Consider the following 17,500-nt stretch of genomic DNA (forward strand, 5'->3'; position numbering starts at 1 on the left):
CACACACACACACACACACACACACACACACACACACACACACACACACACACACACACACACACACACACACACACACACACACACACACACACACAGGTCTGATATTACTCACCCGTCAGCTTAATGTGTCCCTCCTCGTCTAGCAGAATGCTGAAAAGACAGAAATGGATCTTTGGACAAAGATACTAAACGCGCGTGTGTGTGTGTGTGTGTGTGTGTGTGTATGTACTTCTCTGGTTTGAGGTCTCTGTAGATGATGCCCAGGCTGTGAAGGTGGTCCAGCGCCAGGGCCAACTCTGCCAGGTAGAACTTCACATCCTCCTCTGTGAACATCACCTACACACAGAGAGGAGAGGGGAAGGTGAGACACGCCACACCAACACACACGCCACACCAACACTCACGCCACACCAACGCCACTCCAACACACACGCCACACACATGCCCTCACCTCTTTAGACAGTCGTGTGAAGAGGTCTCCTCCTCGTAGGAAGTCCAGGATGAGGTAGAGTTTCCCTTCTGTTTGGAATGCTGAGAGACATCTGATTGGTTACCAGGGGACTGATGTTGTTATTGACTCACTGTAGTACTGAGCTGTGATTGGCTAACTCACCATAGTGCAGTTTAACGATGAAGGGATGGTTGACCTCCACCAGAATGTCTCTCTCCATCTTAGTCCTCACCCTGTCACGCACTGCAACACACACACACACGCACGCACGCACGCACGCACACACAGTATTAAAACATACAGAGTACACATAAATCTAGGAACAAACAGAATAAAATAAATTATCTCCGCTTGCCAACATCCATTTTTCTGACGTAGCTCTTCCTCCCAACCCATCTTTATTCCTCTCTACCTATCCCCCTCCCTCTATATATCTTTATTCCCCTCTACCTATCCCCCTCCCTCTATATATCTTTATTCCTCTCTACCTATCCCCTCCCTCTATATATCTTTATTCCCCTCTACCTATCCCCTCCCTCTATATATCTTTATTCCTCTCTACCTATCCCCTCCCTCTATATATATGTATTCCCCTCTACCTATCCCCCTCCCTCTATATATCTTTATTCCTCTCTACCTATCCCCTCCCTCTATATATCTTTATTCCCCTCTACCTATCCCCTCCCTCTATATATCTTTATTCCCCTCTACCTATCCCCCTCCCTCTATATACCTTTATTCCTCTCTACCTATCCCCTCCCTCTATATATCTTTATTCCCCTCTAACTATCCCCCTCCCTCTATATATCTTTATTCCCTCTACCTATCCCCTCCCTCTATATATCTTTATTCCCTCTACCTATCCCCCTCCCTCTATATATCTTTATTCCCCTCTACCTATCCCCCTCCCTCTATATATCCTTCTTCCCCTCTACCTATCCACCTCCCTCTATATATCTTTATTCCTCTCTACCTATCCCCTCCCTCTATATATCTTTATTCCCCTCTACCTATCCCCCTCCCTCTATATATCTTTATTCCTCTCTACCTATCCCCTCCCTCTATATATCTTTATTCCCCTCTACCTATCCCCCTCCCTCTATATATCTTTATTCCCCTCTACCTATCCCCTCCCTCTATATATCTTTATTCCCCTCTACCTATCCCCCTCCCTCTATATATCTTTATTCCTTTCTACCTATCCCCTCCCTCTATATATCTTTATTCCCCTCTACCTATCCCCCTCCCTCTATATATCTTTATTCCCTCTACCTATCCCCTCCCTCTATATATCTTTATTCCCTCTACCTATCCCCCTCCCTCTATATATCTTTATTCCCCTCTACCTATCCCCTCCCTCTATATATCTTTATTCCCCTCTACCTATCCCCCTCCCTCTATATATCTTTATTCCTCTCTACCTATCCCCCTCCCTATATATATCTTTATTCCCCTCTACCTATCCCCCTCCCTCTATATATCTTTATTCCTCTCTACCTATCCCCTCCCTCTATATATCTTTATTCCCCTCTACCTATCCCCCTCCCTCTATATATCTTTATTCCCCTCTACCTATCCCCCTCCCTCTATATATCTTTATTCCCCTCTACCTATCCCCCTCCCTCTATATATCTTTATTCCCCTCTACCTATCCCCCTCCCTTTATATATCTTTATTCCCCTCTACCTATCCCCTCCCTCTATATATCTTTATTCCCCTCTACCTATCCCCTCCCTCTATATATCTTTATTCCCCTCTACCTATCCCCTCCCTCTATATATCTTTATTCCCTCTACCTATCCCCTTCCCTCTATATATCTTTATTCCCTCTACCTATCCCCCTCCCTCTATATATCTTTATTCCCTCTACCTATCCCCTCCCTCTATATATCTTTATTCCCCTCTACCTATCCCCCTCCCTCTATATATCTTTATTCCCCTCTACTTATCCCCTACCTCTATATATCTTTATTCCCCTCTACCTATCCCCCTCCCTCTATATATCTTTATTCCCCTCTACCTATCCCCCTCCCTCTATATATCTTTATTCCCTCTACCTATCCCCTCCCTCTATATATCTTTATTCCCTCTACCTATCCCCTCCCTCTATATATCTTTATTCCCCTCTACCTATCCCCTCCCTCTATATATCTTTATTCCCCTCTACCTATCCCCCTCCCTCTATATATCTTTATTCCCCTCTACCTATCCCCTCCCTCTATATATCTTTATTCCCTCTACCTATCCCATCCCTCTATATATCTTTATTCCCTCTACCTATCCCCTCCCTCTATATATCTTTCTGTCTCCCCCTCCTTTTATCGTTCTCTCTCTCTCGCCCCCTTCTTCTATCTATCTCTCTCCCTTTCCCCCTTCTTATATCTGTCTTTCTCTCTCCCTTTCCCTCTCTCTCTCTCTCTCTTGGCATGAAAGTGGTGGCTCCCAGATGGCAATGGATGAGTAATTGAATAAAGGAGGGAAATAAATATAAAATCAACAAGAGAGGAGGAGGAGGAGTGGTGAGAGAGAGAGAGAGAGAGAGAGAGAGAGAGAGAGAGAGAGAGAGAGAGAGAGAGAGAGAGAGCAGAATCCCTCCACTGTCGGTGAATATGAGGTGTGTGGCCAGCAGATGGTGATGGTTGTCTCTCTGATATAAAGCAGTCTGTTGGCGTGTTCCATTTCCAACAAACAGGGCTATTACATTGCTTCCCAATGGGGGGGGGGCTAGAGGTTCATGGCCAAGGGGATTTAACCACAACACCACTTTTGGGGAGGCGCTGCTGCCCTCAGCTTCAAATGAGTGATGGAACTTTCCACTACTTCAACGCCCAACCCTGTAGAGAGCAGCGGCTTGCCATTCTAACGTGAGGCCCTGATAGTATGTCACACTGACATGATTCCAGGAGAGAAAAATGTACTTCTGCTCTGAAATCACCTACCCTCTACCTCCCTCTCCATCCCTCATTACCTTTCAGTGTGGCTTTCTTCAGAACCTTCATGGCATAGAGCTGTCCTGCATCTGGACCTGTAGCCTTCTTGACCAGGAACACCTACACACACATCACACACACATCACACACACACACACACACACAACAATAAATGTTGGGGAAAAAGGTGAAAGATGAATGACAAACATGAAAACGCACACACACACAATCGTTCATTCAAAAAAGATGACAAGGTGTGAAGGGCCCTTACCTTGTGGTTGCTATAGCAACTCTCTATCATAAGGATAAGTAATAGAAACATCAGTGGAATCAAACACACACACACACACACACACACACACACACACACACACCTTTCCGAAGGAGCCTTGTCCTAGGACCTTGCGGAGCTCGAACTGTCGAGGGTCACCCTTCTCTGACCCCTCCTTGGTATGGTTGGTGATGTTGATTTCATTGACACTCTCGTCCTCCTGTTGGACAGACACACATACAGTTGAAGTCGGAAGTTTACATAGAGTCATTGGAGCCATTAAAACTTGTTTTTCAACCACTCCACAAATTTCTTGTTAACAAACTGTAGTTTTGGCAAGACGGTTAGGACATCTACTTTGTGCATGACACAAGTCATTTTTCCAACTATTGTTTACAGACAGATTATTTCACTTATATTTCACAGTATCACAATTCCAGTGGGTCAGAACTTTACATACACTAAGTTGACTGTGCCTTTAAACAGCTTGGAAAATTCCAGAAAATGATGTCATGGCTTTAGATGTTTCTGATAGGCTAATTGACATCATTTGAGTCAATTGGAGGTGTACCTGTGGATGTATTTCAAGGCCTACCTTCAAACTCAGTGCCTCTTTGCTTGACGTCATGGGAAAATCAAAAGAAATCAGCCAAGACCTAAAACAGGGACTTTTTACTAGGATTAAATATCAGGAATTGTGAAAAACTGTGTTTAAATGTATATGGCTAAGGTGTATGTAAACGTCCGACTTCAACTGTACATTTCTACACACTCAACACACTCCAAACACAACTTAGACACACAGTAAGCCAACGATGGACAGCTAGCCTTGCAGTTGCCATGGTGCCATCCCTAATCCTTCTGCTACCTCAGAGTAACCAATGACTTCACACTGCGTTGTGTGTGCGTGTGCATGCGTGTGCATGTGTACATTTTTCCCTGTCTCTCCTCTGCCTCCCCCATCACTCATTCTAGATCAGCTTCATCTATCTCTGAAAAGCGAGAGAGAGAGAGACACACCAACAGTGGTCACTCTCCACCCCATCCTTCTACTGCTCCCACCTCAATTCCCCCGCCCCCTCCTGTTTCACAGCTCATGTCATCAACGCCCAAATATGGAATTTCACACCTCTGTATGCAAATTTGTCCACATCTCCAGATGTCACTAACAGGATGGAGCTCATATACAGCTTTATAACCATCATATGCAATGTTCCCTCAAATTCTTTTCGGGCGGCTGAGCAAACTTGAACGTTGTGAAAATTCTGTGCAACTTCCAGTGCATATTTAGTGTGAACACAGGCTGTACCCTCTTTAAGTTCCAGGTCTAACAGTGGCCATGTAGGCAGGCTACTGTGACTATTTTATCATTATGTAGGGCTACCAAAGTGGCCTACCTTCAAAAACAATGGAGAAAATACATCCCATGAAATGTTAACATGGAAATAGCTGTTCTATCATTCAGCCTACAGTAGCAGCCAATGTGTGGTGTTCAATGTAGGCCTACATTCCATGAGACCTTTGAAAAGAAACATGCAGGGCTTGACATTATGTTACGGTTTTCTTCTTCCTCTGACGAGGACTATGAAATATCGGACCAATGCGCAGCGCGGTAAGTGTCCATAATATCTTTATTAAACTGAACACAGAATACAAAAGAACAAGAGAAATAAATGAAAAACCGAAACAGTTTTGTATGGTAAAACACAGACACAGAAAACAACTACCCACCACCCATAGTGGGAGAACAGGCTGCCTAAGTATGGTTCTCAACCAGAGACAACGAATGACAGATGCCTCTGATTGGGAACCATGCCAGGCCAAAACCTAGAATACAAAACATAGAATTCCCACCCCAACTCACGCCCTGATCAAACTAAAACAGAGACATAAAAAAGGAACTAAGGTCAGGAAGTGACACATTAACCTGTTTATCCAGTTGTCCTTCAGACAAGGAGGTGACTGAAAATGTTGTAGTGTTGTTTGATGCAAGAAACCACTTTACAAAATAAAATGCATTATTATCCCCATACCATTATTACGGAGAATCAGACAAATTATGCTACCCTCTGCCTATTGTCTCCGTAGCTTATTCAAGCCGGTCTTAAAATACAACACTGCCACTTTAAGTTTAAAAAAAAAGCTCTTTACCTGACTTTCTTTTCAAAGTTGCCTATAAATGTACATGTTTTGTGCTCTTGTAGAAAGCAATCACTCCTCTATTGCTTACTACAGATGATCTATAACTGGGCTAATAACTCACTAACTAGCAAAGCATATGAACATATACGTACAAATATGCACATGTAGTTCTCGCTTTGATCTCAAAACAAGCGCATCTACTCACAACCACTCATGTTGTAAACACAGTCCAGTTCAAAGTAAATGGTACAGATCCATATATGGCAATGATCTATTTGCATGTAGGCCTACTGCAGCTCTGATTGTTCCTACAATCACCGGTCTATGTAGAGTACGGGCTGAGGTTTGTGAATTAAGCTATAGGCCCAATACATTATCACCGCATATTGGCTTTGCTTGAATTGCCCTGCCCATGCATTGTTGTTTGGGCCATTTTTTAAAATTGTATAAAAACAATTGAGGTAGGCTGTATGATCACACCAGTAATAGATCCGTTGTTTTATAGTTTGTGAGGCACAGCTGAGGGAGCATACATTTAAATAATTCACTTTTTATTTTTATTTTACTGGGCTGATGTTGCCTGCATCTGATGTTCAGTCTCAGTGGAGGGAGAGAGCAGCAGACTGAGGGTCAGTCTCAGCGGAGGGAGAGAGCAGCAGACTGAGGGTCCGCCTCTCAACATCCCTCCGCTCTCCCTTTCCTCCACTGACACTGACCAAAAAGGGACACCGTCTTCTAGCTGATGGCTAAACTCGAGTCGCACAAATTCATGTTGTTACTCTGATGAACAAAAAAAGTTAAATATTCTTCGATATTAAGAAAGACCCAAGCTACTAATAATAACAAGAACACAAGCCTATAGATACACTTTCCTACTCATTCATTGTTGCTGCACTGCTTGTTGTAGCGCTGAGTGGAAAAAGGAAGAATGCACATTTTGTGGTTCAGAAAAGTGTTGAATACAAAGTGTTGACAGTGCTGAGTAAGAACTTAAACATAAACGCCGTCATAAAAACAGCAGCTCTTTGCTGTATTCGTTGACAGTCTCTCTAGTCATGGTTTTAAATGTTTTGAAATCTCACAGTATCAACTTGCTGTAGCTTTCCTTTATGCCTACTACATTACTGCAGACACTGTCGTCTGAGCCATCCGATCGACCAATGGTACGACTAAAATGCGCTTGATTTGCTCTCTGGGCCTGCCGGGAAGGCAGAGGATTGTACCTTCGGACACATGAAATTATTCAAATTGGCAACAGTTCGGCTACCCGGGGCAAAGGGCAGCTGAATCGGGTGTACCTACTGTCAACAGCCCGAGATGAATCCAAAAAACACCTACACCAGTTGGTGACCACTGCTCTGAAAAGTTCCGTCTCGGGGATGCACCAATGCAGCTTAGAGGGAACATTGCTCATATGAACACATATATCACTCATATGAACATATATGGGAACTCCTTCAAGACTGTTGGAAAAGCATTCCAGGTGAAGATGGTTGAGATAATGCCAAGAGTGTGCAAAGCTGTCATCAAGGTAAAGGGTGACTATTTAGAAAAATCTCAAATATAAAATATATATATATATATATATATATATATATATATATATATATTTATATATTCAAATATTTTTTATTGAACACACACAAGAATGGTGTATACAAGACAGGTATACAATTCTTATTTAATAATAAAAGAGCAGACAGGAACAACAAGACCCAGAGTTCTGGGTACAAAACAAATATTACAAAACACGACATACAGAACAATGTTGATCATTTATTGTTCAGAATATATCTAATTCTTTCTAAGTGTACAGTGTTTGCCAATTCACTGAGCCATAATTTGGTAGAGGGCGCTTCCCTCCTTTTCCAGAACAACAAGATCATTTTTTTTTGCCGAAATGAGACCGTAAGAGATGAGTTGTTTTTGGGGGTTGGTTAATCCGTTTAGGGACTCAGACACTCCCAGGATTATCCCAAAAATTCCACACCAATAACCATGCAAGCTAGAGCATAGGGCAAAGCAGTGGAGTAGTGTACCCTGCACAGCCTGACATTTATCACACGTAGGGGATGTATCAGGAAATATCCTATGCAGTTTAGTTTTGGAATAGTGTAATCTGTGTAATACCTTGAATTGTATGAGACGATGTCTGGAATTAATGGAGCATGTGTGGATATACTCCAAGCTCTCTTCCCAGTCTGCCACCAAAATGTCAGTCCTTAGTTCTTCCTCCCATTTTGCCTTAATGGCATCTGTAGAAGGTGTGATAACAGATTGAAAAGCATCATATAGACGCGATATCAGTTTGTCTGAGGTGGGGCATATTTTTATGCATCCGTCAAACATGGAATTTTTAGCATTCCCAAATGTTGGGAGGTGTTTTCTAACGTAGTCTCTAATTTGTAGGTATCTGAAAAAATTACTTCAAGGAAGATTATAAGTTTCCCTCAGCAACTCAAAGGAAGCAAAGGTCCCTTCTATGTATAAATCCCCTATGGTACATATCCCCAGCTCTCCCCATCGCTCAAATATGTTATCAAGGTTAGAAGGGGCAAAGGAGGGATTTCTGGCGACAGGGAGCATGAATGACATCGGTCTAAGCTCAAAGTGGACTTTAATTTGCTTCCAGATTCGGACTGTGCTATGTATAATAGGATTGTTACAATAAAGTGACATCTCCAGATTGACAGGCGACAAAATCACAGCGCCAATAGAGAAGGCGTGACACTCCTCACACTCCATACTGAGCCAGCTGGATGACGGAAGTGCGTCATCCAGCAGAAACGTAACAACGCGGAGGTTAGCGGCCCAGTAATAAAATATAACATTTGGGAGAGACAGTCCTCCTTCCATCTTGGATTTACAGAGGTGTTTTTTACCTATCCTGTGTGTTTTATAATCCCAGATGAAAGGATTGACAATTGAGTCCAGTTGTTTATGAAAGGATTTAGGTATGAATACTGGGATGTTCTGGTGTTGATAGAGCAGTTGTGGGAGGAAGACCATTTTAATGGCATTAATTCTTCCGAGCAGAGAAATTGGGAGAGTTCTCCAAAATAGTATGTTTGCCTTTAATTTTTGCATCAGAGAGGGGAAATTCTCTTTAAATAGTAAGGAGTATTGTTTGGTAAATACAATTCCTAGGTAGGTAAATTTTTCTGAAGATAACTTAACTGGGAGATGTTCTAGCCAGGAGGTGTTTTGCGACCGTATGGGCATTAATTCACTGTTGTTCCAATTTATTCTGTATCCCGAGAAGGTACCAAACAAATTGATCACATCAAGAATCGCTGGAATACTAGCCTGGGGTTCTGTTACATAGAGGAGGATGTCATCTGCGTATAGGGAAATCCTATTTAGAGTATCTTTAGTATTATAGCCGTGTATTGCTGCATGAGATCTAATCGCCTGAGCGAGAGGTTAGATAATTAGGGCGAAGAGCATAGGCGACAGCGCACAACCCTGCCTTGTCCCTCTGTACAGGTTAAATCGGGGCGACAATGATTGGTTAGTGAGTATTCTGGCACAGGGGTTCCTATATAAAAGCTGGATCCAATTTATGAACCCATCTCCAATATTACATTTCTGTAGGACCTTGAATAGATAGGGCCACTCAACTTGGTCAAAGTCCTTTTCGGCGTCAAGAGATATGACGGCAAGGTCCACGTTGGGTAACCTCTGAAAATACATAATGTTGAAGAGGCGCCTGAGATTGAAGAATGAGTTTCTGTTAGGGATAAAGCCGAGCTGGTCTGAATGGACCAATTTGCCAATTAAAGTGCTAAGCCTGTTAGCCAGAGTTTTTGCTAGAATATTTTGGTCTGTATTAAGGAGAGATATTGGTCTGTATGACCCTACCTCTTCCGGATCTTTACCCTTCTTATGTATAACTGTAATGAACGCTTCATCCAAAGTAGATGGGAGAGCTCCATCCTCATTGGCCTGAACCAACATTTTGTGCAGGTAGGGAGAGAGTATGTTGCTGAATGTTTTATAGAATTCACCAGGGTATCCATCTGGGCCCGGGGTCTTGCCACTCTTTAGAGATTGAATTGTTTCTCGAATTTCTTCAAGATATATTTCCTTATTCAGGAAGTTAGAATCTTCCTGGTTCAAGGCAGGAAGATTACAGGCCTCCAATTTTTTTTGCATAATTAAGGGGTTAGGATCCGCTTTAGATGTATATAGAGTCTCATAAAACTGACGGAATCTGTCATTGATGTCTTTGGGGGAAGAGAGTAATTCCCCAGATGCAGATTTAACTTTGTGAATCATTCGGTCACTCACATTTTTTCGAAGTTGTCTGGCGAGTAATTTGTGTGGATTGTCACCAAACTCAAAATATTTTTGCTTGGCATAGAGAAAAGATTTAGCAATTTTAGCTGAGAGAATCTGATTATATTCAAATTTTAAAGAGGTCATTTTTTTATGTTTCTCCATAGATGGGTGGCTAGCATTCTCCCTATCCAGTAAGTGAATTTGTCCCTCCAGTTCTTCCAGTTTTCCTCTGTTTTGCCTACTCCTGGCAGCCTGAAAGGAGATGATACAGCCTCTCAGATAAGCCTTCAGTGTTTCCCACAATAATTCTGGGGAGGTCTCTGTGTTGTCGTTGGTATCAAAGAAAAATGTAATTTGGTCTTTAAGATGTTCACAGAATTCCAGTGGGTCAGAAGTTTACATACACTAAGTTGACTGTGCCTTTAAACAGATTGGAAAATTCCAGAAAATTATGTCATGGCTTTAGAAGCTTTTGATAGGCTAATTGACATAATTTGAGTCAATTGGAGGTGTACCTGTGGATGTATTTCAAGGCCAACCTTCAAACTCAGTGCCTATTTGCTTGACAAAATGGGAAAATCAAAAGAAATCAGCCAAGACCTCAGAAAAAAAATTGTAGATCTCCACAAGTCTGGTTCATCCTTGGGAGCAATTTCCAAACACCTGAAAGTACCACGTTCATCTGTACAATCAATAGTGTGCAAGTAGAAACACCATGGGACCACGCAGCTGTCATACCGCTCAGGAAGGAGACGCGTTCTGTCTCCTAGAGATTAATGTACTTTGGTGCGAAAAGTGAAATCAATCCCAGAACAGCAGAAAATGACCTTGTGAACATGCTGGAAGAAACAGATACAAAAGTATCTATATCCACAGTAAAACAAGCCCTATATCGACATAACCTGAAAGGCCGCTCAGCAAGGAAGAAGCCACTGCTCCAAAACCACCATAAAAAAGGCAGACTACGGATTGCAGCCGCAGGACAAAGATCGTATTTTTTGGAGAAATGTCCTCTGGTCTGATGAAACAAAAATAGAACTGTTTGGCTGTAATGACCATCATTATGTTTGGAGGAAAAAGACATCTCAAGACATCTGTCAGGAAGTTAAAGCTTGGTCGCAAATGGGTCTTCCAAATGGACAATGACCCCAAGCATACTTCCAAAGTTGAGGCAAAATGGCTTAAGGACAACAAAGTCAAGGTATTGGAGTGGCCATCACAAAGCCCGGACCTCAATCCTATATAAAATGTGTGGGCAGAACTGAAAATGCGTGTGTCAGGAGGAAAGGGCCAAAATTCATCCAACTTATTGTGGGAAGTTTGTGGAAGGCTACCCGAAACATTTGACTTAAGTTAAACCATTTAAAAGCAATGCTACCAAACACTAATTGAGTGTATGTAAACTTCTGACCCACTGGGAATGGGATGAAAGAAATAAAAGCTGAAATAAATAATTTTCTCTACTATAATTCTGACATTTCATATTCTTAAAATAAAGTGGTGATCCTAACTGAATTTTTGACTAAGATTAAATGTCAGGATGTAACGATTGTCGTCGGTAGAAGGAGAGGAGGACCAAAGTGCAGCGTGGGACGTGTCCATAATACTTTTAATCCAGAATGAACCAGAACAAAAACAACAAAACCATAAACAGTTCTGACAGGTGCAACAAACACTAGCCAGAAAATAATCACCCAACTCAAAATGGGAAAACAGGCTACCTAAGTATGGCTCTCAATCAGAGACAACGACAGACAGCTGCCTCTGATTGAGAACCATACCATGTCAAACACATAGAAAAAGAAAACCTAGACCTACAACATATAATACCCACCCACATCATACTCTGACCAAACTAAAAATAGAAACATACAAAGCAATCTACGGTCAGGGCGTGACACAGGAATTGTGAAAAACTGAGTTTAAATGTATTTGGCTAAGGTGTATGTAAACGTCCGACTTCAACTGTAGGTGTTGAGATATTTCAGCCTGTTTGAACCATGAGGTATTTCATTGTGTGTGTGTGTGTGTGTGTGTGTGTGTGTGTGTGTGTGTGTGTGTGTGTGTGTGTGTGTGTGTGTGTGTGTGAATCACACCACAGATGGAGGATCAGAGATGATGCTCATATAGCACTTCTTAATCACAGGATTAAAACTGTACAACACCTGCACACACACACACACACACACACACACACACACACACACACACACACACACACACACACACACACATCACCTCTTTTCTTATACAACCACACCATTTGTGTTCCATGCCACCATAAATAGTGCGTACGACGTGCATGAGCGCGCGCATGTGTGTCATTAAACTAAAGAGGGAGTGTATTCCAACCCTCCCAGATCACTAGAACTCAATCCCACTGTAGCTGCGTGGGCCAATTCATTTAATGACGTCAATTAAACTAATGAAGTGTACAGATCTAATCAAGAGTCATTGTAATGAGCAACATATAAATCGGAGAGAAAAAAACTACAGAGAAAAGAACAGCATCACACAAGAGAATAATGTTAGCTGGAATGTTCTCGATCTTCCATGGAATTATCTTTTAGAATTATTATTTTAATTCTGAAATAAACACAGACAAACACCCGAGGCAAGTTTAAGTCCACATCAGCTCAAGGACAGACAGCAGTAACCCGACACACACACTCCAGCATAGCGTTTCTATACACACACAGTTCTGTACTCACAGCTCCCTGGGTGTCGGAACACACATAGTTCTGTACTCACAGCCCCCTGGGGGTCGGAACACACACACAGCTCCGTACTCACAACCCCCTGGGCGTCGGAACACACACACAGCTCCGTACTCACAGCCCCCTGGGGATCGGAACACACACACAGTTCTGTACTCACAGCCCCCTGGGGGTCGGAACACACACACAGTTCTGTACTCACAGCCCCCTGGAGGTCGGAACACACACACAGTTCTGTACTCACAGCCCCCTGGGGGTCGGAACACACACACAGTTCTGTACTCACAGCCCCCTGGGGGTCGGAACACACACACAGTTCTGTACTCACAGCCCCCTGGGGGTCGGAACACACACACAGTTCTGTACTCACAGCCTCCTGGGGGTCGGAACACACACACAGTTCCGTACTCACAGCCCCCTGGGGGTCGGAACACACACACAGTTCCGTACTCACAGCCCCCTGGGGGTCGGAACACACACACAGTTCCATACTCACAGCCCCCTGGGGGTCGGAACACACACACAGTTCTGTACTCACAGCCCCCTGGGGGTCGGAAAACACACACACAGTTCTGTACTCACAGCCCCCTGGGGGTCGGAACACACACACAGTTCTGTACTCACAGCCCCCTGGGGGTCGGAACACACACACAGTTCCGTACTCACAGCTCCCTGGGGGCCGGAACAAACGCACAGTTCTGTACTCACAGCCCCCTGGGGGTTGGAACACACACACAGTTCCGTACTCACAGCCCCCTGGGGGTCGGAACAAACGCACAGTTCCGTACTCACAGCCCCCTGGGGGTCGGAACACACACACAGTTCTGTACTCACAGCCCCCTGGGCGTCGGAACACACACACAGTTCTGTACTCACAGCCCCCTGGGGGTCGGAACACACACACAGTTCCGTACTCACAGCTCCCTGGGGGCCGGAACACACACACAGTTCCGTACTCACAGCCCCCTGGGGGTCGGAACAAACGCACAGTTCCATACTCACAGCCCCCTGGGGGTTGGAACACACACACAGTTCCGTACTCACAGCCCCCTGGGGGTTGGAACATCCCCATCCTGCCCTAGTAAACAGGCCCCGGTCCCGCTCCTTCCTGGTAGAGTTTCCGGTGCAGTCCCTGGTAAGATCTCCGGTAAAGTTTTGGATCAGTAGACATCCTAGAGCCTTGAGTCTGGTCCTTAGTCCTCTAGTTAAAACACCAAGAGACACACACACTGCTTTGGCCTCAGTCATACCTAACCACACACTGTCCTCTAGATAGCTACGCACCGGATGTGTGTGAGAGAGGCAGAGTGAGTGAAAGTTTAAGAGCATGTTGGAGTGTGTGTGAGGGGAGGTGTGTGTTTGTGACCCAGTCAGGGGGAACACAAGATATCCAAACTGGGATCCCCCTGAAACCCCCCCCCCCCCCCTTAAACCCCTCCTTAAACCCCTCCTTAAACCCCTCCTTAACCTCCTACCCTTAGTTTCCATCATGTGATCTGGAGATCCACACACACACGCACTGGGAAAAATGCACACAAACACGCACGCACACACACACACACACACACACACACACACACACACACACACACACACGCACAAAGAAGCGTGTCTCAGGATATGAAAGCGTAGCTGGGATTACAGGCAGCTGTTGTGCGAGGCCTATCACCTTCCCCATGAGCGCAACCTCACTAATTGTCCCCACACAACAAGAACAATGAGTCCTGAGGATCTTCTGGGAGGACAGACCTCTACTAGTTCTAAACCACACTTTTCTTTACTTGAACAGTGACATTAAGATCAGTAAAGATAGTACAGTCACTATTCTAGTGAATACAGTATGTAGAAGAATGGACTGATCAACACAGCACTACAACAGTGCTATGGTATTAATAGTGCTGGAGCTGGTCTGTGTGTGTTAAGCCTCCATGCCTCTGTGTGTGTGTGTGTGTGTGTGTGTGTGTGTGTGTGTGTGTGTGTGTGTGTGTGTGTGTGTGTGTGTGTGTGTGTGTGTGTGTGTGTGTCTGTGTGTGTCTGTGTGTGAAAGTGTATTAGGCTCTAAGTCTCTGTGTGACGGTGGCTTCGATGGATTGCGAGAGAGGAATTCCAGGCAATCTGTGTCCCTAAGCCACTTATGCAACCTAATTAAGAGTGTACATACAAGAGAGTCCACAGAGGGCTGATCGAGGCGCATACTTGGGTTTTGTCAGGTTAGCAGCATATAACACATCCACTAGAGCTTAGGTCACCGACTCAGATAACACACACACACAAACACAGACAGAGAAACACACACACACACACACACACACACACACACACACACACACACACACACACACACACACACACACACACACACACACACACACACACACACACACACACACTGTCCTTAGGTAACTGTCCATGAGGCACTCTACAGACCAGCCAGGTCACCCATAATACAAGTCAGTATTCGACGTCCATCCATGTCTGAGGACGTCTGGATATGACGTAGAAACCGACCACTAGGGGGCAACAGTGAGCGCTGTTACCTTCAAGTAGGTTTCGCCAGGGTGTTGTGGACGGGGATGGTGGATTGGTTTAAGCATCTGCCTCAAGCGTCTGCCTCTGAATCCAAATGTTGCAGGTTCGAATCCAACGATAGAAAGTTGTTTTTGAAATTTTAGTTTTAAGCCTATCCCAAACCTTAACCATTCAGAGTTCATGTCCAAACTTAACCTTAAACACTTCTAAATTTGACTTTTGGAACAACTTCTAAATTTGACGTTTGGGAAACATGAATAAACGTCTAATTCTGACGTGACACTGTGAGAGCTGGTAGCTACAGACAGTGATAGATTAACTAACAACCAAACCGAAGTGCAGAAAGAGATATATTATCACGTATTGAGGAGGAGGGGCAGAGATTGGACAGGACTGCCTCATTTATTCAGGAACTGAATATATCCTCATTTAAATCCATCTCTGTCTGCTCGGCCCCATTCCAGAGAGAGATAGAGAGAAGAGGGGGAACCCCACAGTCTGTCTGTACACTAGTTCTATTCTACTTAGTCTTATCAGTCTGATCTCTCTCTCTCTTTCTTTTTCTCTGCCTCTCTTTCTCTCTCTGCCTCTCTCTTTCTTTCTCTCTCTGCCTCTCTTTCTCTCTCTGTCTTTCTCTCTCTTTCTCTCTCTTTCTCTCTCTGCCTCTGTCTTTCTCTCTCTCAGTCTCTCTCTGCCTCTCTCTGTCTTTCTCTCTCTCTCTGCCTCTCTCCTCTCTGTCTTTCTCTGCCTCTCTGTCTTTCTCTCTTTCTCTCTCTGTCTCTCTCTGTCTTTCTCTCTCTGCCTCTGTCTTTCTCTCTTTCTCTCTGCCTCTCTGTCTTTCTCTGTCTCGTTACAGAAATCTCATCGCTTTATCTACAGAGCAAGCCTCGTAATCCCACACAAACACACACACGAGAAGATACAGCTTTCCAATAGATAAACACAAAGTCAACACCCACAAAGATGCTCAAAATATATAAACAGTATGTAAACACAATCCATTACTGATGTATGTGTGTGTGTGTGTTTCCTGTCTAGTGGAGGTTAACTTCCTGCTGATGCTATAGAAACACAATCCCCCTGTGTCTCCATGACAACAGACATCCTCCTGTCACCACATCAGGGAGAAAGAGGTAGTATCAGAATGAGGCTATAGATTTAAGACAATCAGAACTATCAATGATCAGGTTTGAAAAGAACGACCAATCTTAGAGCCGGAGAGCTGCTGGGATCACTTCTGCCCTTCAGTGTAACGACTGAAGAGTGATGGGTGTGGAGTCAAACGCAGAGAGCAGAAGATACGAGGGAAAAACGCTTTAATGTCCAAAACAAACAGCAACACGTACAAATGGGTGAAGCCAAAACACAGGCGGAAACACAACCCAAGGACCACTGGTAATAACCTGGACAGAGAAAACCCAAAACCCAATACGAAACAATACACCTCTCTAGTAGCTTTAGACCCTGACTTCCTCTTGTGCCCTCTTCTATTTCCCTCCATCTGTCTCCTCCCTCATTTGCTCTCCCTTTCTCCCTCCCCTCTCTTCTGCAACCCTCCATCCCCTCCTGTCTCTCTCTCATAACTCCCTCTCTTTCATCTCACTCCCTCTTCTCTCGAGAGATAGCGTCTGAGGAAAACTGTGTGTGTGTGTGTGTGTGTGTGTGTGTGTGTGTGTGTGTGTGTGTGTGTGTGTGTGTGTGTGTGTGTGTGTGTGTGTGTGTGTGTGTGTGTGTGATGTCATTGTTCCTAGAGAGTGTTCAGGAAGCGTGGTGCCTGATACAGAGATTGCATCATCACTGTGTGACCTCACAATAACAATCCCACAATGCTTCACTGTCATAAAGGGCCCAATACCAACACTGTCCCAGAGTGTATGGACCAACACACACACCAATAGACACACTTAAATACTTACACCCACCCAAGGGGGCCAATGAGCTAGTCCAATGACTCTGCCGTTCAGAGGACTGAGATATTATCATCCTGACAGCGACCAGGTGGGGGAGATCTCTCTCTCTCCCTGTCTCTCTTTCTAGCTTGACCTCACTCTTTTTGTCTCGCTATTAATAAATATGACCTCCTCCCTAGCTAGCTGTCCCTTTACCCCCTTCCTTTCTCCATCTCTTTCCCTCTCCCCCTCCCTCCATCTCTCCCTCTCCCCCTCTCTCTCCATCT

At 44.2% G+C, this 17,500-nt stretch overlaps 1 protein-coding gene across 2 annotated transcripts in view; it reads right to left on the bottom strand.

Annotated features, from left to right (window-relative positions):
* LOC139366946 (ribosomal protein S6 kinase alpha-3-like) overlaps positions 1-17,500 on the bottom strand; it is a 42,030-nt gene that overhangs the window by 12,426 nt on the left and 12,104 nt on the right. For both annotated transcript variants that reach the window (XM_071104731.1, XM_071104732.1), the window contains exons 3-8: positions 3,759-3,875; positions 3,423-3,504; positions 617-697; positions 455-534; positions 233-339; positions 116-153 (exon numbers count right to left, since the gene is read on the bottom strand). In XM_071104731.1, coding sequence (XP_070960832.1) covers positions 116-153; positions 233-339; positions 455-534; positions 617-697; positions 3,423-3,504; positions 3,759-3,875 — 505 coding nt within the window. The remainder of the gene's footprint in view (positions 1-115; positions 154-232; positions 340-454; positions 535-616; positions 698-3,422; positions 3,505-3,758; positions 3,876-17,500) is intronic.

This window comes from Oncorhynchus clarkii, chromosome 15 (assembly GCF_045791955.1).
Source record: "Oncorhynchus clarkii lewisi isolate Uvic-CL-2024 chromosome 15, UVic_Ocla_1.0, whole genome shotgun sequence".
NCBI lineage: Eukaryota > Metazoa > Chordata > Actinopteri > Salmoniformes > Salmonidae > Oncorhynchus > Oncorhynchus clarkii.